Source organism: Eleutherodactylus coqui, chromosome 2 (genome assembly GCF_035609145.1).
Source record: "Eleutherodactylus coqui strain aEleCoq1 chromosome 2, aEleCoq1.hap1, whole genome shotgun sequence".
Taxonomy (NCBI): domain Eukaryota; kingdom Metazoa; phylum Chordata; class Amphibia; order Anura; family Eleutherodactylidae; genus Eleutherodactylus; species Eleutherodactylus coqui.
In genome coordinates this window covers 298,868,220-298,895,458 of record NC_089838.1, presented here as the reverse complement: position 1 = coordinate 298,895,458, position 27,239 = coordinate 298,868,220, and the positions used below count along the sequence as shown (strand labels likewise).

At 46.5% G+C, this 27,239-nt stretch overlaps 2 protein-coding genes across 8 annotated transcripts in view; one reads left to right on the top strand and one right to left on the bottom strand.

The window, feature by feature from the left end:
* The window catches only part of CHMP7 (charged multivesicular body protein 7), a 34,555-nt gene extending 23,535 nt beyond the window's left edge, over positions 1-11,020 (bottom strand). For 2 of the 6 annotated variants that reach the window (XM_066593433.1, XM_066593434.1), the window contains exons 1-5: positions 10,512-10,662; positions 8,380-8,644; positions 4,979-5,147; positions 2,848-3,033; positions 2,189-2,316 (exon numbers count right to left, since the gene is read on the bottom strand). In XM_066593433.1, the coding sequence (XP_066449530.1) occupies positions 2,189-2,316; positions 2,848-3,033; positions 4,979-5,147; positions 8,380-8,644; positions 10,512-10,602 (839 nt within the window). In that variant the 5' untranslated portion in view covers positions 10,603-10,662. Of the gene's footprint in view, positions 1-2,188; positions 2,317-2,847; positions 3,034-4,978; positions 5,148-8,379; positions 8,645-10,511; positions 10,663-10,748; positions 10,828-10,978 lie in introns of those variants that run through there. The other 4 variants (XM_066593437.1, XM_066593436.1, XM_066593435.1 and 1 more) reach the window with 4 other exon arrangements.
* Positions 10,937-25,483, top strand: GINS4 (GINS complex subunit 4). Of its 2 annotated transcripts, none has more exons than XM_066593438.1 (8): positions 10,937-11,116; positions 14,956-15,069; positions 19,188-19,274; positions 19,357-19,470; positions 20,925-21,022; positions 21,542-21,630; positions 21,714-21,804; positions 24,936-25,483. In XM_066593438.1, exons 2-8 carry the CDS (start codon positions 14,977-14,979, stop codon positions 25,030-25,032), a joined length of 669 nt encoding a protein of 222 aa, XP_066449535.1. In that variant the 5' UTR covers positions 10,937-11,116; positions 14,956-14,976; the 3' UTR covers positions 25,033-25,483. The 2 variants fall into 2 exon arrangements, with proteins under 2 accessions (XP_066449535.1, XP_066449536.1); XM_066593439.1 differs by lacking the exon at positions 10,937-11,116 and adding an exon at positions 11,158-11,176.
* The last annotated feature ends 1,756 nt before the right edge of the window (positions 25,484-27,239 follow it).

Sequence of the window (27,239 nt, the reverse complement as noted above, 5' to 3'; positions counted from 1 at the left end):
GTTGCCTCCTGGAGAAGGGGAAGGCAGCTGGAGATGTCCTCCCTAGAGCCCCTCTGAGAAATCAGCGTCTGGAGTTGGTCTAACCAGACCGACATAGATCTCGCCCCAGATGTGGCCGTGCTGTTGGCTTTGACGGTCAGGGCCGTGGTCTCCCAGGCCTTTTTCATAGCAGAATCCACTCTGGTATCTAGTGGATCCCGCAGTTGGAAAATGTCCTCAACGGTGAGGGCTTCTTTTTTTGAGACCCTGGCAACCGCCAGATCCACCATAGGGACGGTTTCTAGGAACTTGATATCTTCCGGTGTGAAGACCATCTGATCCTTGAATTCCTTGGACAGGAAGAATTTCTGATCTGCCTGTTTCCACTCTGTCAGGATCAGCTGTTTAAAAATGTCATTAACTGGAAATGACGGTTTTGGCTGTGGTAGGAGTCCCCGGAACAGGCTATCCTGAAAGGATGGCTGCTGCGGCACCTCTTCCTCCACCTGCATGGTGCGCCAGGGATTGTGGGTTCGAGTCCCATCTGGGGCGGTTGCCCACCTTCCATCAGCATACTGTGCTTTAGATCCAGACAGGCTTCTTTTCTGGATAAGGCACTGGCCTTTTAAGCCGGACTGCAGTTAACAGCTGACCCAAGTCCGCCGATGAAAAGAAATGCTTCCTTGCATCCTCCATGGGCGGCATGGATTCTGAAGGAGAATCTTCTAGGACCTCCCCAGAGTCTGACTCTCCCATTCGTGCCCGCCTTACCCTTCGTGGGGGGCGGCAGAGAAAGAGAGGAGAGCGAGGCTTCAATCTCCTCGCGGACCATGGATCGGATGTCTGACATGCCCGAGGAGCCCTCTTCGCGGATCACCTCTCCGTACCGTCCGCGCATAGTGGCTTGGTGTGGCCCTGTTCTAGCCGCCGCAAGCACTCGCTTTTTGGCCTCTCTAACCTTTTGTGCATCTCTGTCCTAAGAGACGGAGACAGCAAAAAGGACTTCCAGCACCAGATCCTGATGTCTCAATCCTCCCTCCCCGGTACTCCCAAAGCAGTCTACTCACCAGCAGGCTGCTTTCAGCATCCTCTCTGGCTGACATCTTCAGTAAGGTGCAGTCAGAAGAGTTGCAGAGGAATCCAGTCCTTTTAAAATTTTCAAATTTGGCGCCGACACGGCCCCTTTAAGTGAGGCCCCGCCCCCCGTGACGCGGCCGCGCTGACGTCACGCCGCCACGCCGGACCCGGGGGATACGCCGCATACACTGGGACGCCGCCGACCAGCACCCCGTGGGGACGCACGCCGACCAGCACACACGTGGGGACGCCGACCGGACCCGCCGCCTAGGAGACACACATGGCGCCGCGCTCGCTCCGAACGGACCGCCCGAGCGCTGCTGGCATACCTCTCTAGACGTGGATCCCTGGAGACACCGGCGTCCGAGCCTGCGGGTAGCGGGGCTGCTTCCTACCGGTTCGACAACCCCACTGGGCAGCGTACCGGGGGAGGATTTTCCCACTGGGGGAACAGTGCTGGGTCGATCCTGCGGGTGAGGAAGCCCTGCCAGCCCGAACAGAGGGTCGTCCCCCCACGGGCGGACAGGCTGCATGGGAGTCTTCTTTCTTCATTCACCTCCAGCATACACCTGGAGGCTCTGCTTGGACTGTCCTGTAGGGACAGGAAGACACTGGTGAGCCGGTGGTGGGAGTTGCCTTTTGTATTTTCCGCTTCCTGTCCCAACAGGTGTCCAGCAGACAACCTCCAGGTGTATGCTGTCAGGATGACGAGGGGAAATAAAGGTAAACATTAATGATTGTAAGGTGAGAATGATCATATTTGTGCGTCCGTTCGTTCCCAAGAAAAGATCCATATATAATTGCTAATCAACTTACTACATAGTTGATCAGCGCTCATTATGGGCAATTTATCTGCCCATGTCAAAAAAGGACCCCAACACTTAATTGTCAATTTACGTATATATTTCCGAGAGGAGTAACAGAGGAACAGCACTACACAGGTTCCTTAGAAAAGATGCTTTGGAAGTGTTATTTCAAGGGGAATAAAAGTATTTACTGGTCCAGACATGTGAGGAAAGGAAACAGGTCATCTTTAAGACACAGAATAGAAGATTGCTACATAGCCATCCGATAAGATCTAAAGGTGAAGTAGATCCAGTATAAACAGGTGGCCAGAATGTGTGTTACCCACCTAGTGGATTCGTCACATGCGCTCTCCAGCCTCTCAGATAGCAGCTTTTCACTTTTCTGCAATTCGTAAATGCCCAAATCCGTGTCTCCTATGGGGGTCACATTTCCTTCCTTGACAAACTTGACAAGCTGTGAGATAAGAGCAATATCCTCAAGGTTAGGATCTTAGTAAAGAAAAGTAATATGCTAATTAAAGGGGTTGTGCCAAGTTATAAGGTTATTTACACAATAAAGTTATCCCCTATGACCGCTGGGGGTCTGACCACCGGGACCCCCACTGATCCCACAAACAGCAGACAGCACCAGAGATTAATAAAAGCACTTGAACTCGTTAATCTCTGGTGCTGCCTGAAGTCAATGTAGCACCTGCACAACCTCTAATCAATTCATTCAGGGACCGACCAGACCCCCATTATGGAGATCTGTGGGGGGGCTCAGCAGTTCGAACCCCCATTGATCATAAAATTATCTCCTATCACATGGGTAGGTGATAAGTTTATAATTCTGCACAATCCCATTAAAGCAAACCCTTTCGGACACTGGTTTAGAAGAGGATGTCCAGAACTCAGATTGGGTTGCGATTTTCCTCCCACACACATTCTAACAGGAACAACATTAGAGCAGGACCACCACAAGGACCTCCGTTCTGTGATCACTTACCTTCTCGCCGTCTCTCTGTAGAAGACAGATCTTCTTGTCCTTCAACAATTGCAACAGAACCAGCTGAAATGCAGACTGGCTCGGAATCAGATCCTTGCAGAGTCCATGGACGTCCTCCTCACACAGCAGGGGCACAGAGCTCAGAGGAGAGGACTGATACTTCTGTAACACCAGATCTGCCTGTTCCTGGGGACAGGAAGCACACAGCGTTGTATTACCACAATGAACGAACATTCTGCAGTGACAAGTTCAGCTTTACATCAAATGGAAATCTATAGTGTAAAACTGGCCATGTGTTTGAAGCGGTTTTCAAACAGCTGAGAAAATTGTGTGAGATTTGTGCGTTGTGAATGGGGTCATACACATGAGCAATTTTTTTCCCGCATTGCATCGTGGCACAAGAAAAAAAATCGCGACATGTCCTATCTTTGGGCATTCCCTCGGAATATCTCTCATAACATCACTTATTGTTTTCAATGGGGCCGGCACAGCATTGAACATTGGCATTCAAGGTGGACACGAGTGTGATGCGATGTATACCATTGAAAACAAAGGGAAACACTCCTAAAAGCCGCAGCAGAGGATCGCTACATTCCTCAAGTGATGCAAGGTGGTTTTAACACAAAATCACCTTGCATCCGCGGGAACATCGCATGATGGCGAGCGCGATATTGGGCAGAGTTGCACGGCCTAATATCACACTCCCTCGCGTGAAAATAGCCTTAGATAACTGTCAGCCAACAGCTATTCCTCTGGATCCCCTAATATACACGAATACTTGTAGCGGGCCAGCGTGCACATATTCTCAATGAATGAGGGAAGTAAAACGCCAACAGACACCTTTGATAGTAGCTTAGATCCGCAAGAAAAGGATCTGGTATGCTGAAATTCAACAAGCCTAACCCTTCGTCCTCCAAGATAAAACTATAGACATTAGATGGTCGGCGGATTTGGCTAGGTGTATGGCCAATTTAGACTAGCGGCCACCAACCTCTTACAAAGTCTAACTCCCAGCCTGCCCACATCCTGGTCTTCAGAGCAGGCTAGGAGTTGTTAATAAAACTTAAACGGGTTTCCCAGGACTTTAATACTGATGATCTATCCTCAGGATAGGTCATTAATATTAGATCAGTGGTGGTATGCTACTTGGGATAGCTGACTGAAGAGGCTGCAGAACTCGGATGAGCACCGCAGCCTTTTCTCAGGCATGTGACGTCACGGTAAATCACAAACGTGGCCTGAGATCAGCTCAGTACCATTCAAGTGAAAGGGGCTGAGCTTCAATACCAGGCACAGCCTGTATGAAGTGTATGGCGCTGTGTCTGGTATGCAGTAAAGTAACAGATGCATCCACACAAGCCCTGCAGCCACTTTAGACAGCAGATCGTCAGGGGTCCTGAGTGGTGGACCCACACAGATCTGATATTGATGACCTATACGGAGGACAGGTCATCAGTATTGAAGTCCCAGAAGGGAAGATCAACCGTACCAAATACAGATTTTTATGGCTTCAGTGCATCTAAATTGGAAAATGAAGCAAGTCTGCTAATAGTGTTAATCAACAATCTCCTTTGCAGACCTATTGCAAGTCTCCATAGTTACAGTCTACAAGCAAACCCTTTTCAGTTACAAGCTAAGGTCCATTTACATGCAATGATTATCGCTCAAAACTCGGTCAAACGACCGCAAATGAGCAATCATTGTTGCGTATAAAAGCTCCCATCGTTCACTTTTCAGCCAAATGATGATTTTAAGGTGAGCTTAAAATCCATCATTCAGTCGGAGAGACATAACAGGGACCGCACGGTGTGTTCTGCAAGTAGTCAGAGATAACATTGTATTCTGCGGACATGCCGTGTGAGAGCAATAGAGCTGTGTGCAGAGCTCAGACTACATGCTATGCTCTGCAAACAGCTCCCGGAGGCCCTTTTACACGCAAACGAAGATGATAAAGTGTTAATGGGCATTAGTGTCCATTAACACTTTATGCAAAATGATCGCTAAAACTGTTAATATTTCAATCGTTTGAAAGATTACCTTTGCGTATAAATGGGCCTTTACTCCGTTCCATCGGACTCGTCAGCATCCTGTAGTAATGTTGATGAACTGAAGAGCATACTATATCACTGACCTTTATTACTTCAGGAACCACAAATGGCTCATCCAGGTTAAGCTGTCCCCCTAGAACAGAGCCGAGTGTCCAGCGTAGAGGTTTGACAACCAGCTGTCTCAATCCCCACGAGACCCAGCCACTGGTGATACTTGTTGTAAAGTCCGACTCTCTCTGCAGGGAACCTCGCCTGAAAGAAATGATCAGGAACAGTTTGATTACATAAAACTGGGAACTTTATGTGTCTCGTATACGGTTGTGAAATATCAGCCTTAAAGGGGCTGCCCTACAAAAACAATTTATTGCCCATCCATCCGAGAACTGGGGTCCGGAGGATCCCTGGTGGTCGCACATGCACAGCACCACTCCATTCATTTCAATGACACCACCAGACACAAATGACTCCACGTGCTCAGCTATCTCCAGCAGTCCCAATGGAATGGTGATGCACATGTGTAACCACCACTTTCATTCAGGGACACTGCGAACGCTAGTTCTTGGGGTCAATAGGGGTCCTAGCAGTCAGTCCCCCATTGATCAGCTAGTTATCCTGTAAATAGGGAATAGCTTGCTTTCATGGGACAACCTCCTTAACCATAGTATAATGAAGAGTTATTCCACTCTCATAAAATGCCCTTACAACTCATTAGGTATCAAGATCACTGCTTGCTGTCACCTATTGGAGACATTAACAGGCTGTAAACCTCACAGGGGTGCACATTTTTTTTACAGGCATCAGTGGCCTCTGACTGTAAGCAAGAAGGTTTTCATTCATTGGCAGTAAGCAGAGATCTCATAAGAGATTCTGTCATTAGGTTATGCTGTCTGAACCACAGGTAGCACAAACCCAGGACAGGGAAGCCTGTTGCCCTTGTGGGTGCGTTATTCTGGAACGCTGCAGTGTTTTACTTTGGAGTTAGTCTCTGAGCTGCTCTCCGGCGTCACGAAGGTGGCCGTACTGACCTCTCCCCACCCACATCATGCAGAGTGACAGCTCTCTTCCTAAACACGAGCAGGGAGAGGAGCAGTCTGCAGTGGTGCGGACAGGTAGGTACGGCCCCCGTGACGCAGAACTCGGCACCAAGTCAAACTTCAAAGTGTATTTATTCTGCAAAGCCTCACTGTTCCGGAACACCACACCCACGGGAGCAACCGGCTGCCCCGCCCCGGATTCATGCTGCCTGTCGTTTGAAAAAAAAAAGTGAGAAATTGAAACACAAAAGTATTTTAAAGGGGAACGTTTAAGAAAAAAAAAAAATAAATATATCGCATGGGGCAGGAATCATTACAAAAAACAACAAAATAAATTCTACTCACTGGTCTAATCCTTTATCAGTCCAACACCAGCGCTCCGGTCCTGTCTGCTGGGCACTGTTGACATGCTGCAGCACTGATGTGTCCATATACATGTGACCAATGCAGCCAATCACAGGCCTTAGGGTTCATGCACATGACCGTGAATAAACGATGTATGGCCGTGTGATACGCAGTGAATGGAGTCAATGAAAGTACATGGAGTTTCACTGATCCGTTCACATGGGGTGTAAACAATGCCTGTAGATACGTGCGTGAAAAAGATCGTAACAAGCTCTACTTTCCCGCAGCGAGAGCCCTATACTTGTCTATAGGGAGAGAAGACTACAAGGACTGGTGAACAGGCACAACGCACTACATGTCCTTTTAGTCTTCTCTCCCTGTACATTTACGGCCATCTAGGTGGAGCGTCATCTGGCAGGCAGCACCTCTGCCATCTCAAACACCCATCAAGCCTCCACAATCCCAGATCACTTTTTTCTTCCATCTCGGCTATCCTTTTCTACGGGTGACAATTCATACGCAACTGCGCTATCAGACGGAGTGGGGAATTAAAAAAATAAAGATCACACTGCGTATGAGCGCGTTCGGGAGAGAAGCACATTCGCTGTCATATGTGGCTCTCACAGAGCCACACATACGGTCGTGTGAATAAACCCATAGCGGTGTGCGGCTCAGAGCTGCTGAGGCCTGTGACTGGCTGCGGCGGTCATATGTGTACACGGCTATGTCAGCGCTGCCGGACATAAAGACTGGTGGAAAGTGGCAGCATTAAACCAGCGGGAAATCTGATCCTTATGTCACTATTTTCCCACATTCCCTGCCCTCAATGACCTTTAAAAAGTTGAAGAAATTTTCACTATACAATGAATACGTTATATTTAAGACCCATCCAGACGGGCGCATCTGCAGTATTCCACGGACCCATGATAGCCTATGAGGATACACATGGACCAACGGTCTGTGTGACAAAATATTCTCATCACGGATGAGAATACAACATGCAATGTGCATTGTCCATGCAAATCAGACAATATACCGATGGTTGTCCATGCGGTGTCCAATCTGTGCTGCTCCCGACCTTCCGGGATGCAATGCACATAAACCCATCTGAATAAAGCCTTAAGGGCCGCTTGCACCAAAGTTTTGATCTGAGATCAACAAAAGGTGATCTCCAATCAATTCTAAAAACACTAACGCGATTTAGACCACAATTAGGGTTCAAATCTCAGATCAATTTGATCCCCGATTTTGGCGGATCAAACTAGTTGATCCAAGTTGAACTGGCGAAATCCAAGATGGTAGACTAGGCCGATAGCCTAATAGGTTTTTTTTGGGTGGTGAAATTACACCCACATTTGCTGCTGGTAGCGGCCATGTTTTTACTATTGCTATGAATGCTGGGAAGATCACCTGCCTACAATCCCCGTGCACGATACATTTCTTCTAGGTTGAACCTTTGATCGCAGATCAAGTGAACTTGATTTAGCAAATTTTATATGAAAAAGTCTTGGTGCAATGTGTCTTCCTTAGGGTGCATTCAGACAACCGCATAGCGGCCGGGTTTTCACGCCCAGCCAATATACGGCGTCTTTCTCTGCAGGGGGAGGAGGCTGGAAGAGTCGGGAGCAGTGCTCTGAGCTCCCGCCCCCTTTCCACCCCTCTGCACTATTTCCAATGAGAGGAGGTGGAACTGGGAATTAGCTCCGCCCCTCATTGAAAATAGTGCAGGGGGGTGGAGAGGAGGCAGAGAGGGGGCGGGAGCTCAGAGCACTGCTCCCGGCTCTTCCAGCCTCCTCCCCCTGCAGAGAGAGACGCCGTATATTGGCTGGGCGTGAAAACCCAGCCGATATACGGTCGTCTGAATGCACCCTTAAACCAAGTTCAACAGATGATCACGTTTAAACTAAATTGGGATCAACAGCGCGGTTGGTGCAACCGGCCCAAAATAAAAGAAAAGGCGCAGCCAAATACCAGCCGAGGTCCTGTGCTTCACATGGATGGTGGGAAGGGTTTCGTTTGAACAAGTCTACTCAACACCGATGAGCTGAGATTTTCACAGAAACCCAACTTCTCCAAGGTCAGAGCATTGTCGCCCCTGTCCTCACCTCAGCATTTCCTGGACGACCGTTTCCAGACCCAAGGGGGTAATCCCGTTGCGGGTAAAGGCTGCTTGGACTTGGCGTAATGTGATGCTGAGGAGCCCCTGAGCCTTGGCATGTTTTACAATCAGAGGGATCCAGAAAGCTATTTTACTATCCCAATCAGCACTGTCCACATCCCGAGAGCGCTTGAAGGCAGAGAACAAGAAGTACATCCGTTCATCATCGTCCCACTCCAGCGGTAACGTCATCGCCATGGTGACAGGAGCAACTGAAATACAAAAGAATCAGCATTTTACTTCCGATCTGTGTGATAAGAGTACATTGTGGAGATGGAGGGGGGGTTCGGGGGAGAGACCAAAAAAAATCCCAGGTTTTTTTGTAATGGTGTTCACCCCGTGGCATAAATAATGCGGTATTTTATTAAATTGGTCTTTTACATACACTGTGATACCAATTTTTTTTTTTTTTTTTTATTTTTAATGCGTCGACTTGGAAAAGCTTTTTTTTTTACTCTTAATATTCTTAAAATTTATTAATGTTTGGAAAAAAACTTTATAATATTTTTACTTTGTTTTTTTAAGTCTCCATAGGGGACTTGAACTAGCGATTGTCTGATCGCATGTACAATATACTTCAATATTGAAGTACTGTAGTATATTGTAGATTTACTGGCAGTCTATTAAGCCATGCCACAGGCAGGGATTAACAGACAGAAATTCATATCAGCCCTTGATCTGGTCACAGGAAACCCCATTTGGATGACAGAGGGAGTTCTTCCTGCTGTCAGGCCATTTAAATTACGCTGGCAGAACTGACAACATCTAAATGGTTTACACCTGGGATTTGTGTGTTGGGTGTCAGCTACCAAAGACAGCCCTCACCCGCCGAGCATGGAGCGGGCTCAGTCATCAAGCCCAGTCCGTACAACAACATCCGATTAGCTGTACATATTAGGGGTAAAAGAGGCTGACAGGGTTAGAAAAATACAGACGCTTCCTTCCTGGAAACGGCGCCACATCCGTCCATGGCTTGTGTGTGGTACTGCAGCTCAGTCCCACTGTAGTGAACTGGGCAGATTTGCAATACCACACTCGACCTGTGTATAGGTGTGGCACTATTCTTGGAAGAAAGTTTCTCTAATTCTGGACAAACTCTTTAAAAGCTAACCTGTCAGTGCAGGAGGCGGGGTTACAGCACAGCGATCGCAGCTCCGGGACGCCGAAGAGATCATTTACATTGCTTATGAGAAAACTTCAATGGCAGAATAAACGGACGATTTTTATGTGCGCGTTTTTGTTGCATATGTGATTTTTTTTTTTTTACACCCATGTGACTCAGTGTGTCATCTGTTAAAAAAAAAGAATGCAAGAAGGCCAATTGATAGTTTGTTTTTTTGCCATCTCCTGCCAGCATGCCTAAAATCCGCAGGGGCCGTGCGTGTAACATTTGTGTTCGCTACTTTTATTTTTTTTACGCTCCCATAGACTTTCATGGGCGATCTTGGACAGTGAATACGGACCAGAGTAGGGCGGGCTGCAATTTAATCTATTTTTACACAAAGGATTAATCCGCATTAAAAAATGTACGTCTCAATACACCAATTTTAAGGGGTCTGTCCACATTGGGCCGGCTTCACATGGGCAGAAAACAGAACACATTGATTTCAGTTGGTTTGTTCACATTTCCATATTTTACGTGTGCATTTCAATTGCGCGGAAAAAACAAAAACAAAAACAGGTTCTATTTATCTGCGTATTTACACACCAAACGCCCCCATAGAAATCAATAGGGTAGTGGGGGTGCAAATGCACGCACAACACGCTGGGAAAAACAACATCCAGAACTAATTAGCAGTTTCTATAGGCGCATTTGTTTGCAGTGCACAAATGTAGATGCTTCGTGGGCGCAAAAACAACAGTAAACTAAACCGATGTGCGCAAAAAAAAAAAAAAAAGCATAATTTGTTCCGCAAAAACACAGCACTCATGCGCTCACAGATACGCATACGCTCTGTGTTCAATCAGTAAAAAACTATGCTCACGTGACTGGCCCTTTAAGGCAACTTAACATAAGGGTGCGACATTATATAGGGCGCATCGGGCTATAAGAGTCCCTTACAGACTATTACTACTCACAAAACAGGAACCAAAGACCCCATGTGTAGGATAGGAGTAAGGGAGGGGGGCTCCACTGACTCAATAATACTCCCAGAGCTGCCGAAACCATATATATGACACAACAACAAAGAGAAAGTGAAGGAGGAGGAAACCACAAAGTAACACGTCACATAGCCGTCAGGATGGCGACAAGTAACACTATAACAGAAGTGACACATTGTAACAGAAGCCACACAGAAAAGCAGCAAGACAGACAATAACCCACAACAGCCGCCTGCCACACGAACTGTGACCCTTCACAGTCACCGTAGAAGTGAATCCATAGAGGCGAAACAAAATACAGAGCGTCTCCAGGTGGATATCAGCTGTGACTGCGCTTGTCTCGCATGCCACCTGCTGGTCGTGCCTTGGTACTGCCGCTGACATAAAGCTATACTAAACGGTTTTTATCACTATGATTTTTACGGTAATCCAGAATCAGGTACCGCTATAGAGGAAGGGAGTAGTAAGAAGACTCCGGTGAGAAGCTCCGCCCGCCGGTGACGTCATGTGGTAAAGTGGCGGGAAAAAGCGTCAGGACATTGCGCAGCAGGTTCCGGAGCCGCGTGTGAAGGACGGTCCTGGTAAATAGTCCACGTCTCCGGTCGTAGATGGGAAACTAGTGGGGGATGTGTGAAAACTAGGTGAAGAGAAAGTGTTGGCCGTAGCAACCAATCACAGCGCAGCTTTCATTTTTCAAGAGCAGAACGTGAACTGAGAGCTGCGCTGTGATTGGCAGGGTGGATAATGGCTGGGATTGGGGTGGGCACATCTGACTGACTGGAGGCTTCGTTTGGTTCTGTTTATTTGTGGTCTGTTTAACCCCTTCACCACGTTGCTCTTTTTTTTTCCTTTCTGTTTTTTTTCTCTTACTTTCAAAAGCCATAACTTTCCCTATTTTCCCGTTTCCGTCGCTGTAGAAGGGCGTATTGTTGTGTTTCGCGGGACGAGGCGTATTCCACAACATAGTGCGCCATATAATATACCGAAAAACCTTAAAAGACATTCTAAGTGGCGTGAAGTGACGTTCCGCCACCTTTGTGCCCGTCCGGTTTCTGTGGTGGACACGCTGCGGCAGAACTGACCGGATGCATTCATTCTGGGGGGTACGACGACCACCATACCAGACTGAGGGCTAATGCCCACGGCCGGGTTTATCCCGCAGCCATTAGGTTCCATTGTACCTAACAGCTCAATGTTCACATAGCGGAATTCCACGGCGTGAAATAAACCGCAGCGTGTTCTAAATGCCGCGGGAATACGCACGGCCGGCTTCCGTTGATATCAATGGCAGACGGCAGTCACACTATACTTCCGCTGTCAGTGCAATGGAAGTATCGCGTGAATATGTGCCCACGTCATGCACTGCACATGCATGTTGTCGCATCAGGCGGGACGTGCACCGCGGATCCAGAGAGGTGAGTATGGGGGGGTGAGGGCGCTGTGACAGACTCCGCTGCGGTACTCCGCTGGCAGAGTCCGCCACTGTTTGTATTTTTGCTGCGCTGCATTTAAATTAAATAAAATATCGTTGGGAAAAATAAAATGTGTTTTCTGCCGCCATCTTCTGACCGCCATAACTTCATTTTTCTGTCGACCTCGTTGCGCACGGGCGCGATGTTAAAGGACATCCTGTAGTTTTAATTGGTACCATTTTGTAGTTTCTGTGACTTTTTGATCACTTTTTGTTAGACTTTTTTTTTTTTTTTTTTTCTTGGTGCCAGCATGACCAAAAATGCGCATTTCTGTTGCAGTGGGGTTTTTTTGTTTTTGTTTTTCTTTCGTTTTTTTTTTCCTGACATTCACTATGCAGGATAAATAATGTTACTTTGCTAGATCGGACTTTTATGGATGCGGCGATACTAAATATGCTTTTATTTTTCTATTTTTTAAATATGATTCGCTAAGGCCTCATGTCCACGGGGAAAATGAGGCCCGCCGCAGATTCTTCATGCAGAATCCATAGCGGGTCCCTCCTGCCCCGCGGACATGAGGGCTGAAAATAAGAATAAACTCACCTGTCCGGACGATGCGGATCTTCCTTCCTTTGCGGCCGGATCTTCTTTCTTCGGCCCGGCTGGTGTGCTCAGCACGCCGGCAGCGTGCCGCACGCATGTGCCGGGCACATCCGCCGGGCCAAAGAAAGAAGATCCGGCCGCGACGGAGGGAAAATCCGCAGCGTCCGGACAGGTGAGTGTTAATTTTGGTATGGGTCTCCCGTGGATCCGGACGGCTTCCATAGGCTTCAATAGAAGCCTGCGGAAGCCGTCCACGCGGGAGACCCGCACTAAAATGGAGCATGTCACGTTTTTTTTCCCGCACGCAGATCCGCACCTGACGGGAAAAATGACATCTGCAGGTATTTAACTACCTGCGGGTGTCCAATGCATCCCTATGGGGCGTGGATCCGCGTGCGGGAAAAAAACACATCATGCTCTATTTTAGTGCGAGTCTCCCGCGGGGATAATTTTAAATTATCTTTTCCCGTGGACATGAGGCCTTAAAGGGGTTTTCCATGGAGAATCCTACTGATGACCGATCCTCAGGAAATCCCTGAGATCTGTGCCTGCAGTTACCAGCGCCGGCCACTACACAGAGGGGGGCAGCGCAGACACTTCCGCTCCGACCTCTGTGTATTTGCGGTGCTGATCGGCTGGGATCCCTAGTGACGGACCCCTGAGGATTGGTCATCAGTAGTATTCTCCCTGGACACCCCTCTGAACATCCTCCTGCTTGTGTTGTCTGTGTGGTGATGATATGTTCTATGCGTGTTATACTGATGGATGAGTGTCGTGAAATTGGGGGGATTTGTATTGAAAAATATAATTTCAATAAAAATTGTCTATAAAAAAAAAAAACCCGTATGTGAGTGTACAGCCTGGTGTTAAGGGGTTAACGGAGCTGTCTTTAAGCATGTGCTTTTTTTTTTTCTCTTCCCTCTCATGGAGGGAACATTGCAGCATGCTCTATTTTTGAGCGGCTTCCATTGAAGTCAGCCGTTCGACCCGCAGCCATTCTGCAATTGACATTGCGGAAGGGTCATGGATTCTGCATGATTGCTAGGGTTTAAAAAAAAAATAAAATCTGTACTGCGCATGTCTGACAGCCGCCGCCGGGTCCATCTGCAGTACAGAAGAGGAAACAAAGGACAGGTACACGCGGGCGCCGGCCGGGCGCCGGGTCAGACTCCACTGTGGGCTCCAATGGACAACTCTTGAACAGCAATAGCCCAAAAAATGGGGACCGCATCTGTCCGAATCAAAAATTGCCATTCAAATGCGTGGGGGCTCTTTCCGCGCATCTCGATATCAGACGGAACTCGCATGGGAATAACGTCTGCATGAATACACCCTAATAGCAATCGGGTCCCAGTAGTCGGACCCCCAATTAACTTGTGTTTTCATGCTATAAACCCTTTAACCCCTTCAGTGGCAGGTTTATTATTACCATATTATGGCAGGCAAATCTCTGGGGCTTGCTGCACTGAGTATGCAGTAAAAACCCCGGAAGATTTCAGATGACAGCTCAGTGCTCAGCACATTTCAGCACTAGAGCTGTCCACGGAAATCTTCCGGGGTTTAACTGCATGGTCAGTGCAGCAAGCCATGGAGATTTCCGGGCGTGCCACTAAAGAGGTTAAGTGGTATAACCAATAGTGTTAATAGGCGAAACATCCTTTTTGAAGGAGTCCTGCAGTGCCTTTCTGACTTGGGGGGGGGGGGGGGGGGGTCTAGTGATCAGACCCTCATCTGCCGCACCTTTATCACCCAGCCTGTGCTGTAGTTTGAGAGGCTGAGGACATTTGCTAATACTTTGCTTTATGTATCTGCACTTATCACAGGGGTTACATTCAGCTCCATGATGGCCACTGGACCCAGGAGATCAGCAGCGAGAGTGCTGCTAATGACACTCCTAGCCGGGCTCCTGCAGCAATTGTTGGAACTGGGAAGATATCCCATTCCAGCAGTTTAATCGTTTAGACACTACCAGTGTCAGCCCATCATGGATTGCTAATATGTGGCTATGGCAGCCAAGTGAAGGCTTCTGGGTCTGCCATCTACTAGCCTGTCTGTCAGTGTAAAGCTGCAGATATCGCTTGATACACTATAGAATATGATGCAGAAGTATTGCAGTGTATTCTACAGGTGAGCAAGCAATCACATGGTCGAGTCACCTAGCGAGACTAAAAAATGTTTAAAAACAAAAAACGCTATTTTCCCCTGAATGGGAGATGAACCTTTTTTTTTTTTTTTTTTTACTTTTACGTTCTATTATGTAAATAAAACATAAAATAAATCTAATTCGTATCGCTGCATTCGTAACAACACTATAAAATCAATGCATTAGTTATCCTGCACGCTGAACACTTTCATTTTATATTTATTTAAATTTTTTACTATGTTGCGTTTTATCATGTCCTCAGGTGACAGCTGCTTAGCGCATCATGGAAGAGGAGCTGGCACTGTCTGACCAGGGCTCGGATGCCGGCAGTGAAGAGGTCCTGACTCCTGCAGAGCTCATCAGCAAACTGGAGGAGGTGAGAACACAATGATATCCCTCAAGACAAAGGGTCATTTTACACGGGCAATAGTCGCCACATAATTGCCCAAACATGCGATTGCCGGCGACTGTCAGCCTGTGAGCACACGGGACCTGACAGCACTGAGTCAGAAGTCCCTAGATGCTCCATTTCAGCTCACTGAAACAAAGTGATTGAGTTCTGACTGAGTATAAAGAGGCAGTTAAGCTAATTTCACACGGGCGAGTGCGACCGGCCGTGAAATGTGTGATATTTAATTTTACACTTGGTATTTGGGAATTAAAATCATAATGTTGGTGTTATAAATACTAGAGACGGTCCTCATCTTTAGGGCGACACGGGTGCTGCTACAAAGTGAAAAGGGAAAGCTCGATCTGCAAAGTGTGCCATGTGTAGTAAAAAGCTACAAGCTCCCTCCTTGAAGTGAATGTAGCTTCAGCCTGTGTAGCGAGATCCATGTTCCATCGGCTCAGTCAGTAAGTAGTCCATGTGAAGGCTGGCACACCGAGAGAAGATAGTCTAGAATAGCAGAAAGCAACGGGGTTTTTGGCTGATGCTTGTGCTGAGTCAGTTAGAATTGGGGTAAGATCAGCGGGTTTACCCAACACGGGCAGACGCTGCTTATGTCTGAAGATGGGGTCTGGGAATGCGGTCCCCAAAACTAAACTGTGCTCCATTCCCTTCCAAGGGCGAAATGTATTCGGTCCCACACTGGAGAAAGCAAGTAATAAGAAAAAATCGTTACCAGACCGAAGATTGTGAAAATAGAAAAATGTACTTTTTGTCCCATTATGAATCATCTGCAAGGATATAGAGGCAAGGGAAAGTCGGGAAAATGGAGCCTAAAGAGAAAACCAAGAATATCTGCAATCAGGCCAAGTCCAGACAAGACAAGCTGCAACGCCAGAAGAGTTGAGGGAAGGCTGGCAAGATTCAGAAATCAGTGGGAAGACATCGCATCAAATGGATGGAGTCTCGATGCTATAGAAGAAGGCTACAGGTTGGAATTTTCCAGTCGCCCAGACCAAAAATTCAGACTGACATATCTAAATTCAAAACTTAAAAAGATGGAGCCAGTAAAGCCAACGATACCTCAAATAGGCAAGGATTTTGTGATAGAAATTTCCGATAATTTTCATGTATGGGAATAGGACAACAGGCATCCTGCAAATCTAGGGTTGCTGAGTTTTGCACTAATCAAAGGTCAACAAATCCTGCATTTCCAATTTAATGCTTTTCCCTTCAGAATATCTGGGGCACCAAAATATTCCCGAAATTAGGTGCAGAAGTCTCCTGCCTCAGACAGAGGAACAGAACGGTCATTCCTTATCTTGACGATCTTCTACTGATACGTCCTACGGAATATATTCTGTTAGACCGCATCAAAATCTCCTGCTAAACACTAAAGAAAAGTGGGTGGATTGTAAACTACAAAAAGTCAACACTGAGTCACTCAAGAGGTCCTTCTCGGTCTTACTGGATTCTCACAAGCAGAGATCTTATCTTCCGGAAGACAAACAAGGCCAGTGTCCATTCGTCAAGCAATGTCATTATGGGAATCCATGACCGCATGTCTTCAGGCAGCATCCAGGTGTCGCACCCCTACAAGAACCCTCCAGACCTTTGTCTTGTCAGAATGGAACAGGTCCCTTCTTTCTCTAAACAAGATCACCTTCCTAAATTGGTGGTTTGGTGCCAAGAAATTTAGAAAGGGGAATCTTTTGGAACCCACATCCTGTGGTAACCATCACCACAAGCGGGTTGGGCTGCAGTGGTGGTTATTAATATTTTCAGGGCTCTTGGAACAAGAAAGGTTCAGGTTTCGGCCCTGAGTGTTTATTTTGATCAAGACTTGGCAGGACATCGCTGGGTTAAGATTCTTTAATAGGTACTTCCAGAATTAGGCCAAGGGTATTTTATGTCATCCCTCCTTGGGACTTACATTTGGTTCTAAATGGCTGATCCCAACATCCATTCTAACCTTTGTCAGAAGTTGACCCAACGTTTCTTTCTTGTAAGGCGGCTTTTCTAGTTGCAATAACTAAAAGAATTGGGGAGATCCAAACACTTTCAATGGAAGATTCATACTTGACTGCTGGATGATCGTATTATCTCACGCCTAGACCCCTTTTTTTACCCAAAAGTGGTGTCAGACTTTCATATGAATCAAGGCATTGGATAAGGAGGACTCCATAGGCTAGATGTTCGTAGAGTCATTTTGAAATGTTTCTTTTTTTTTTTTTTTTTTTCTGAACCCTTGGAGGACTGCTCACAATCTGTGCAATGCTGTGGACCCAATAAGGGGAAAAGATCTCAAAGTAGATTATCCAATTGAATAAAAAGATGTATTTGTAAAGCCTACGAGATTCAAGGTGTAGCCACTCCACAAAAGTCGAAAGCCCATTCTATGCGAGTGAGTGGAAAAGGCTAGCACTTCAATAGAGCAAACTTGTAAGGTGGCAACCTGGTCTTCTGCACATACCATTGTGAAACATTATAGACTTGACCTATGGTCTAATAGAGACCTTTCACTTGGGAGAAGAGTCCTCCAAGTATTCCTCCCCCCCCCCCCCCTTCCTCTTCCTGATTTGTGTTCATTTAGCATGTCTCCTACGGTGCGATCATGGAAGGCATTAGAGAAATTAGAATTGGTTCTTACCTGTACAATGATACCTCGGGTTGCGAGTGCCTCAGCTTGTGAGCTTCTTGACTTGCGAGCAGGCGCTCTCCCGAATTTTTGCTCTGATTTAAGAGCAAAAACTCGGGTTACAAGCCTGCTTCTGCATTGCAGCATTGCTTTCAATAGGGCTGCTGGCGGCCCCATTGAATGCAATGGGCTGCCGACAACCCCTGCAGTGATTTTTCAGGGAGGGGCTTTAAATATAAGCAATTCTCTGAAAATCATCCCTAGCATGTGTACAAAATATATACTCACCTCCCTGCTGCTGCCTGGGCTCAACCGCCTGTAGCCACTTGCTTGATGAAAGAACTTCAGAGCAGTGCAGGGAGAATAAGCGGCTACAGGCGGCTGAGCCCCGGCAGGGGTGCAAAGGTGAGTATATATTTTTTACACATGCTAGGGATGATTTTCATAGAAGGGCTTATATTTAAAGCCCTTACCAGAAAATCACTGCAGCGGTTGCTGGCAGCCCATTAAATTCAATGGGGCCACTGGCAGCAGCGGCAGCCCCATTGAAAGCAATGGCAGAACGGATTAATGGCATTGCAATTCATTTCAATGAGAAAAATTGATTTGACATGCAAGTGTTTTGGGCTAAGAGCTTTGTCACGGAACAAATTAAACTCTTAACCCAAGGCACCACTGTAATTCGGTTTCTAGGATATCCTTCCATGATTGCACACTTATTGCCCACTGTGTCTTGTTATCCTTTGGTGGAAATAAAGTTTGAAGCATTTTTACTGCTGTGGTCCTTTACAAAACACTGCGGACTGAAGGTGGAGAGGGGATATTTAATCTATTTGAGTTCCTGTCCCTATAGGGCCAGTAGAGATAACTACTATGGTGCTGTCATGGAAGGACGTCCTAGAAACCGAATTAGCAGTAAGCAATTGGACGGGATATGTTGGGCCCAGTAGTCTCTCCAGATTGCCTGCTTTTAGCCTTTGATTCGCCTTGGGGTAGATTCACACAGGACACAAATCCACCCCACACATCTGAATGAGGTTGTTTTTGCAATCGCTTCCTGGAGGTGGGATTTATGAATCCAGTAACCAGGAAGCGATCTTCTGGGAGCCTGCCAGAGCACTGGGAGGGACGCGGACCGAGCCTAGTAGATAGTGTGTTTTTAATATAAAGCAGTTTGGGCTTATTTTCAGGATAGGGCTTATATCTCAAGCTTCCCCAAAGATTTGAAAAAATCTAAATAGGGCTTATTTTCAGGGCAGGTCTTTTTTTTCGGTTAAATGGGGTGGATGAATGACTGCCTGTTTACACTGGCCGATCTGTCGTTCAGTTCTTATGCATGCAGAAACTGAACTACAAATCGTTCGTCGTTCAGTCGCGCATGCATTTAGACTGATGTGATTTCTCATCCCATCTATAAAGGCCCTTAGAATATATCAGTCCAATGCCGTGTTACTTCTCCTCATTGCAGGCCTGGCTCAATGAGAAGTTTGCACCAGAACTCCTGGAGAGTAAATCGGAGATAGTGGAGTGTGTAATGGAGCAGCTGAACCATATGGTAAGCTTTCTGTACTCTGGTTATTGCTGCTCGCTCACATATTACCGCTGTGACATTGTTAGTCGCCTATTTATCTTCTCAGGAACAAAACTTGCAGCGCGCTCGACAAGGGGACCTGAAGATAAGCTTCCATCACATGGAGATAGAGCGGATCCGGTTTATGCTCAGCAGCTACCTGCGCAGTCGCTTGCACAAGGTTTGATAGATACAGTGCTATTTGTATGTAACGCTCTCTCTTTCAATATGTAATAAGAAAAATCCTTATATAGCTTGCAGGATATTAGTGACCCACAGACTTCTCCACCAATCAGCTCTCTCCCTTCACAAAGAAGTGCTCTGTCGTATTTAAAAGTGTTGTCCAATTGGTGCAAAAAATCAGATGGACTTACCCGGGTGTGGAGGAGCCTGGGGAACCCCTATTGCTTGAGTGCGTTGTGCCAACAGCTAAAGGGGTTGTCCACTTAGTGTATGAAGTTGAGAGATTTCACCCATCAATTATATGGGTGAAACCGATACATCGGTCCAACTGCTGGGACTCCCACCCATCCCGAGAATGTCACCCCTAATTATCAGTGCAGGTTCACTTATTGCTAGTTCCCTAATGCTGGAGTGAACGGACCGCTGGTTGCACTTCCGCGGCTACAGCTCCGTTCATTTCAATGGGGCTGATGAAAATAGCCAAGCACAGTGCTCAGCTTTCTGTCTGCGCCATTAAGATAAATGGAGCTGCGGCCTCATACATTGACTCGACAACCCTTTTAAATGTGGGTATAACACCCTCAAGCAAAAGGCGCTCTCCAGGCTCCTCCACACTCAGGTACTTCCATCTGATTTTGAAGATGTAGTAGCGTGATTTCTTAGGGTGCATTCACACAAACGTATATCGGCTCGGTTTTGACGCCGAGCCGATATACGTTGTCCTCGTGTGCATGGGGGGGGGAGGATGGAAGAGCCAGGAGCAGGAACTGAGCTCCCGCCCCCTCTCTGCCTCCCCTCCGCCCCTCTGCACTATTTGCAATGAAAGGAGGTGGGGCGGGGCTAAGTTCAGAGAATTAGCCCCGCCTCTCCCCATTGCAAATAGTGCAGAGGGGCGGAGAGGAGGCAGAGAGGGGGCGGGAGCTCAGTTCCTGCTCCTGGCTCTTCCCTGCACACGAGGACAACGTATATCGGCTCGGCGTGAAAACAGAGCCGATATACGTTCGTGGGAATGCAGCCTTACTCTGTCATTGCCCAATTGTCCAATGATAATGGTTCTTACACCATTGTAGACAGGCCATTGCATCTTTGAGAGAACTCACCAGACAGTTGCAGGATGAATGGGGGGAAATGCTAGCTGAAGTGTTTCAGACGTTATTACAAAGTATCCACGGAGCGTATCCAGTGTCATTAGGGACAAAGGAGGCCTCACTATGCATTAACATATGGAAATTAATACTACCTTTCATTCTTACTCAGGGGTCCAATTCCTTTTGGTAGGAAAGTGTAGATTCCAGCGGCCGAGGAGGACATGACTGATTTCTTGTGCCATCAGTGTTTAGAAGGGAACAGCTGTATTCTAGTCATTTATACAGTTGGTTCTTCTATGCGTTCACAGTATTTGGCCAGTTTATTGATCCGTGTAGGCTATAAATCCATTCTGCTTCCTCTTAGATTGAGAAGTTCTTTCCACATGTCCTGGAGAAGGAGAAGTCAAGAGGAGAAGATGATCCGTCACTGCTGTCCCCGGAGGAGTTTGCCTTCGCCAAGGAGTAAGTGTTGCTTTTCCCTCACATTCACCATGTCTTACAATAACTCCGTACATTTCAATCGATTCTATGTTGAATACCAAAAGTTATAAGATCGGGACAGGAACTTTGATGATCGGTCAATATGGGCTCTTGGTGATGGGACTGAGCCTGACTAAGGCCGCCTGCAGACGAGGGGTCGGACCCGAGCGCCTGCAGAGACGAGCGCGTACTCACCCGCGCCCGGCGGCCCCGGCTCTTTCATGTGCCGGCTGCCGGGTAGCCGGCGCATGCGCAGACCGGAGCCGGCGGCCGCGTGAGTGACGTTTCTGTGCGAGGCTCTGCGAGCCCCGCGCAAAAATAGGACATGCCGCGGTTTGTTTGCCGCGCGAGTTTTCACGCGGCCAAATCGCGGCCGTCTGCATAGGAGTGCGTATTGTAATGCACTCCTATGCAAGCTTTGAGCGGCGGAAATCCCGACGCGAGATTTCCGCCCGTGTGCAGGCGGCCTATGAGTAATATAACCCTTTCTGATCACTGCAGATATATGACAAACACAGAGACGTTACTGAAGAGTGTGGCCCTCCGTCACATGCCCCCAAACCTGCAAACCGTGGAGCTGCTGAAATGCGGTAAGGAGCACCATCAGCAGTTATAGAAAAGATGAAATTGAGATGACCTCTATAAACTGGCCAACATTATATTCTTCTTGTAGTCCCCAAACCAAACTTGGACTCGTTTGTGTTCCTGAAGGTGAAAAAGGCTCAGGAGAGCATCCTGGTGGAGCCGGAGACAGATGAGCAGAGGTGAGAAAGACGTGCGCCATTATTTAAAATGGGTCTGAAAGCTCTTTGTGGAAATCCAATAGCAAAACCTCTTTCAAGTGTACTTCTAGTTACATGTTGCTTGGCAGGTCATCCAATATGGATGATATTGTCTGACAGACCCCCTTTTAAAGGTGTTTTCCTATCTTTATAAAGTGATGGTATATTGCTAGGATAAGCCATGCTGGGAGTCCGACCTGTGGGACCGATCCTGAGAATGAACGGATTTCAGCGGCGCTCGTGTATCTATTGCCTTCACTTCTAAAGTTTTCCTTCATAGAGGTTCAGCTGGCTAAGCAGGGAGCTGCAGCCGACCCTATTCAGTTGAATGGCCGCACTGCAGTTCCCTCTACAGTGTATAACTGAGTGCTGCTGTGTAAGGAAAACGAGCGAAGGGGATGCAGAGATACAGCAGTACTGAAGCCCCTTCATTTTAATCATCGGTTGGACTCCAGAGAAACAACATCCAAGTGCAGGTTTGAGAATTGCACCAGTGTGTGATCTTCACAAACCACGTACCTCAAGGACTTGTTGGTTGGACACCCACTTTCTTAAGGCACTAATCAGCCAATCCAGTTAATAGGTATTTTAATTTGCATTATGTAAGTTAAGGCCCATTTAGACACAATGATTATCGCTCAAAAGCCATCTTTTAAGCGATCATCGTTGTGTAAATGCGCTGCCATCGTGCACTATTCGTTCATCGTTGATTTCTAGCAAGCTAGAAATCACCAATGACTCTTATCAGTGCCACACACTGATTTTCTCAGCTGGTGGCACTGATAGCATTCTTGTGCATCCACCACAGAATCCATCTCTGGCACATCCAACTGAAAACCCAGCAAAGCCAAACAAAGAGTGGGGAGGGCACCTGTACAAATAATTTGCCCCCACCCCCCTCCCCAACAAAAAAAAAAAATCTAGTAATTCCTGAGATATATATATTATCGCCATTCATATTACCTCCATACTGTTACTAAACAAAACCTACTATACCAAAACCAGCATCACCAATAATAGCACTACATCAGGGCCAGATAATACTGTTGTAACATGATCACATAGTATCGCCACACTGTTGGTGAATACCACCATGCTGAATAATGAGCACTACACAAAGAGCATTATTGCCAATAATATATGAGATACTGTCCGCATAATATCACCATGCTGTTATGGAAAAAACGCTCCATAGACCAATATTACCCCCATATAGTGGTAAATACCAACTCTGCGATTGTTTTAGTGATTATAGTACTGTTCTAGCCAGTGATCACAGCTGACAACTTGCCTGACCAGAGTAGTTCACTTTCCATTTTCATCTCCATCCAACCCAGGCCGCTTTGATAAATTCTCCCATTTAAAACTTGTCTCTGCAGACATCTTGCTCCTCCATTTTCCAGAAACTTGCCCTGCTTTTCCACACCTTTACTCAATCTGTTAGTCTATAGTCCCTCAAATAGTCATAATGGAACTCACGGTGCCCCTCACAGTAATAGAATCTCCCCTTTTTGTGCTTCCTGTAGGCCCCATACAATAAGTTCTGCTTTTACTCTCCCCACTCAGTAATGCCAAATCTATGCCCCCACTTAGTCCCAATTGCCTCTTTTATGCCACCACTCAGTCATAATGCTCCTTCTATACAATAAAATACCACCTCATCAATATGGGGGTTGAGGATTGGCCGCAGCAATCGTGTGCTTGTCCTGTGACCACTTGATTTGGAAGTCAGTGGGAGACCAGACTAGCGTGAACTACGGCAGTGGAAGGCGTGAATATATGTGGTGTTTGACTCCTTCCTGACGTGCGCCATACATGTACAGTGCTAATTACTCAGAAGCAGACGGTGAACTGATTCCAAATACAAAAAAAAAATTAAGCCGTCAGAATTGCTGTTTTTGAGCAATTCCTCTCCTAAAAACGCAATAAAAAATCAAAAATGTCTACACCCCCAAAATGGTACCAATGGAAACATAAGCTTATCTGCAAAAAACAAGCCCTCTCACAGTGTTGTAGATGGGAAAATAAAAAATTATGGTTCTCTGACTATTGCGATGAAAAACTGGTCCAATAAAAAGGAAGGGCCCAAAATCCATAAGGTGCTCCTTGATTTGAGGTCTGTGGGCCACATAATGGGGCGTGTCTAAAAACTGCAGATTCAGAATAATAAATATTGAGTTTTCTTTATCTGATAACTTCTGTTGTGTTTATAGAAAAATGTATTCTCCTCTTTGCTTTAGTTCTTGTGAAACACCTAAAGAGTTTTGAAAAGTTTGAGGGGTGATTTATGTGAGTTTATACCATGCAGGCCTCCCCGCAGCGTTTTACCTATTTGGTAACCATACGCTGTGCCAGCTAAGACCGCATATGGGAGTGCGCATTCCCACATATCACACGCGCAGCCTGATATTATTATTTATTTATTCAATTCCTCGCTCTGTTTCAGAGTGAGGATGTGTATGAAAACACTGACCATATGCAAAAGCATAGGCTCGTGCTGTGAGGTATGCAGAGAAATAGAGCATGCTGCGATTTATTTCTTTTGCGTATCGATATGCAGTATCTACATGGAACAATGAGAATCCGTTGGCTTTCATGGACTCCATTCACTGCGTATCACGTGTCTGTGCAACACACGCATAATACGTGGTGAAAACACGGTCGTGGACATGAGCCCTTAAAGCGACCCGTGTCACTGCTCAGGAAGGCCAAAACTTGCTGCAGTGGGAAGAGGTTAATTCATTGCCTCTTCATTGAAAAAAAGCGAAAACTCAGGAAGGGTCCCCTGCCATGCCGAACTGTAAGCCTAATTATGAGGAAACGCCCCAACGATGCCGTGAACTCATCCTTTTATTGTAGTAGACTGTAGAAGCTTCATTTCGGCCACGATGCATCAGAACGTCTTATGCTGCAAAAATCGCACTGTACTTCAGTGTTTGCTCGTTACTACATCAGAACGAACGGCCCAATAGTTATAAATTGGCTCTGTATAATCTTCACCAAGTTGCTGTAAGTTCCCAAACTGCCAAATGTTTAGTAATAATTTGTGGTGTCAAGATGAATAAATGTTACTTGATCTTTTTAATTTTCTTAAACGTTTTATCTGCCCACAGTGAATACACCATAGACATGGCGGCCGGATCTCAGCACCTTATTCGATACCGCACAATAGCGCCTCTTGTGGCCTCCGGAGCTGTGAATCTCATCTGAGTAATCCTCAATCAAGCAGAGTGACGCTGAAGACTTTTGAGAATTCCTTTTTATTGCATAGTGCAATATGAAGTGTGACCAGTAGGAGGCAGGTGTATACTGACCGGTGCTGCCATCAGTGGAAATGAGCTGCCCATGTGATGTATTCCCCCAACACTTGTACAGCTTATACTGTGTGTTCCATTTCTGTAGTTCAGTGTAGAGGATACTACTATTATTGGGAGTCGTCGCTTCTATCTGATGACCACTTTAGAGACCGAATGAAAGGTCATAAATGGCAGAAACAATAAGCGTTTCAGTGCAAATGTAAGAGCCAGTATGAGTAATACTGCGGTAAAGGTAACTAGCAGCATGATCTAGAACTGTTGTTATGGCCAGCTATCTGCTCCCAGTAATGACGTGTGCAAAATGAGGAAGCAAAGAAATAAAATATATTTTGACATTTTCTACATTTATTAGTCCCATCGCTTTGATTTCCTTTGAAGCTGAGCATAGAGTTATTGTCATTCCTCTACTTATGACAGCGGGGTCGGGACCTTCAATCACAGGCTGATTGATTTGGACTCTCCGTGATGAAGTGTAGCTCTGCTGGAAAACATGGGGTCAGGTTGCCACAGGAGGTGGTGAGTTCTCCTTCAATGGAAGTCTTCAGAGGCTGGACAGACATCTGTCTGGGATGATTTAGTAAATCCTGCATTGAGCAGGGGGTTGGACCCGATGACCCTGGGGGTCCCTTCCAACTCTACCATTCTATGATTTTAGTAGAATAGGGCATATTTAGTTAGACCAGAATTTCAGTCCGCAGTCTAAGGGTGCTTTTACATGGGACGTCCATAAGTGATACTGCCTGTTTACATGGAACAATGAATCCAGTTTTCTGCATGCAGAAACTGAATGAGAAGCATTTACACTGAATGATAATCGCTCCGATTCTCGCTGGATCGCGGGAATAGTTCCGCGTAAAAGTACCTTTTAGTTTTCTTTCCATCTGGGTACGGGCTCATTCACACGTGTGTGTGTGTGTGTGTGTGTATGTAAGTAATATATATGCGCTCTGCATTAAACCAGTAATTTGCATTGGGGGACTTAGATCTGCGTTTTTCACATGCATGAAAAAAATAGCAGCATGTCTAATTTTGTTCCGAAACCAAATGGCCCATTGAAGTCAATGAGATTGCATAAATATGCAGTGAATACACACGATACATCTGTATTTATGCATGAAATTAATGGACCCGCTTGCGTTTTTTTTTGTTTGTTTTTTGCACACATGAAAAACGCTGTTAATATGTGCGCAAAAAAAATGATGCGAGCATGGCCAGATATGCAGGTCCATGAAAAGGCAAAAAGACTGCATACGTCCGTGTGAATGAGCCCTTAGTGTGACAAATAAATTAACCACCTGGCAATATCCGACATGCGTGTATGCCAGATTTGCGCAAGCTTTGTATGATGCAGGCTCAGGAGCCGAGCCTGCACAATGTGGTGGGTGTCTGCGGTTTTTTTTACGGCTAATGCACAGCCATTAACCGCTTAGATGCAACTGTCAGTATTAAAAGCAGCATATAAGTGGCCTGACAGGGGGCAGAAGCTCTCTGTCTCCCAAATGCACCCCCCTCACTACTGTGAAATCACAAGGTAGCGCACAAATGAATGTGAGCTTTGTGCTTTCATCCCATTTATTCACACTGGCTCTTTTTGATGGCGCTGCTCCCTGATGCCGTGCTGAGGGGGGACTGAATAGGTAACTGACATGTCAGAAGTTTTGATTGGTCGTGTCTAGGTGCTTTGACTCTCTCCCCTTCCCCCCCACTGATTGCAAAAATGAACTATCGGAAGCGCTCATTTTAGTGCTGCGCCTGTTTGGCCCATTCCACCACTACTTGGAGTGTACTACGAACTTCATAGAAAGTCTATATAATCACTATACACTACTCGCAATGATGGCTGAATGGACACGGCCCTCAGCTGAACGCTTCTGCTCCTTCGTTTTAGCAGTTGGCGGGGGTCTTGGCACACAGCTCCCTCCACCACTAATCAAAGCTATGACGTGTCAAAAGTTTTCATTTTCATCTTTGTGGGCAACCCTTTTGGATCCAGCGCTCGTGCTGCGCGCTCGCCGCTCGCAGGGTTTGCCTTGGAAACGATAATGTAGCTGCATAGAATACAAGAAGTTCTAGGGGGACATTCAGCAAGCCTGCCACTTC

Bases quoted from the DNA above. Each gene is read 5' to 3' on its own strand.
- GINS4 (XM_066593438.1), top strand. From the start codon at position 14,977: ATGGAAGAGGAGCTGGCACTGTCTGACCAGGGCTCGGATGCCGGCAGT. The intron at 15,070-19,187 runs GTGAGAACACAA...TCCTCATTGCAG, and splicing joins TCATCAGCAAACTGGAGGAG to GCCTGGCTCAATGAGAAGTT. The intron at 19,471-20,924 runs GTTTGATAGATA...GCTTCCTCTTAG, and splicing joins TGCGCAGTCGCTTGCACAAG to ATTGAGAAGTTCTTTCCACA.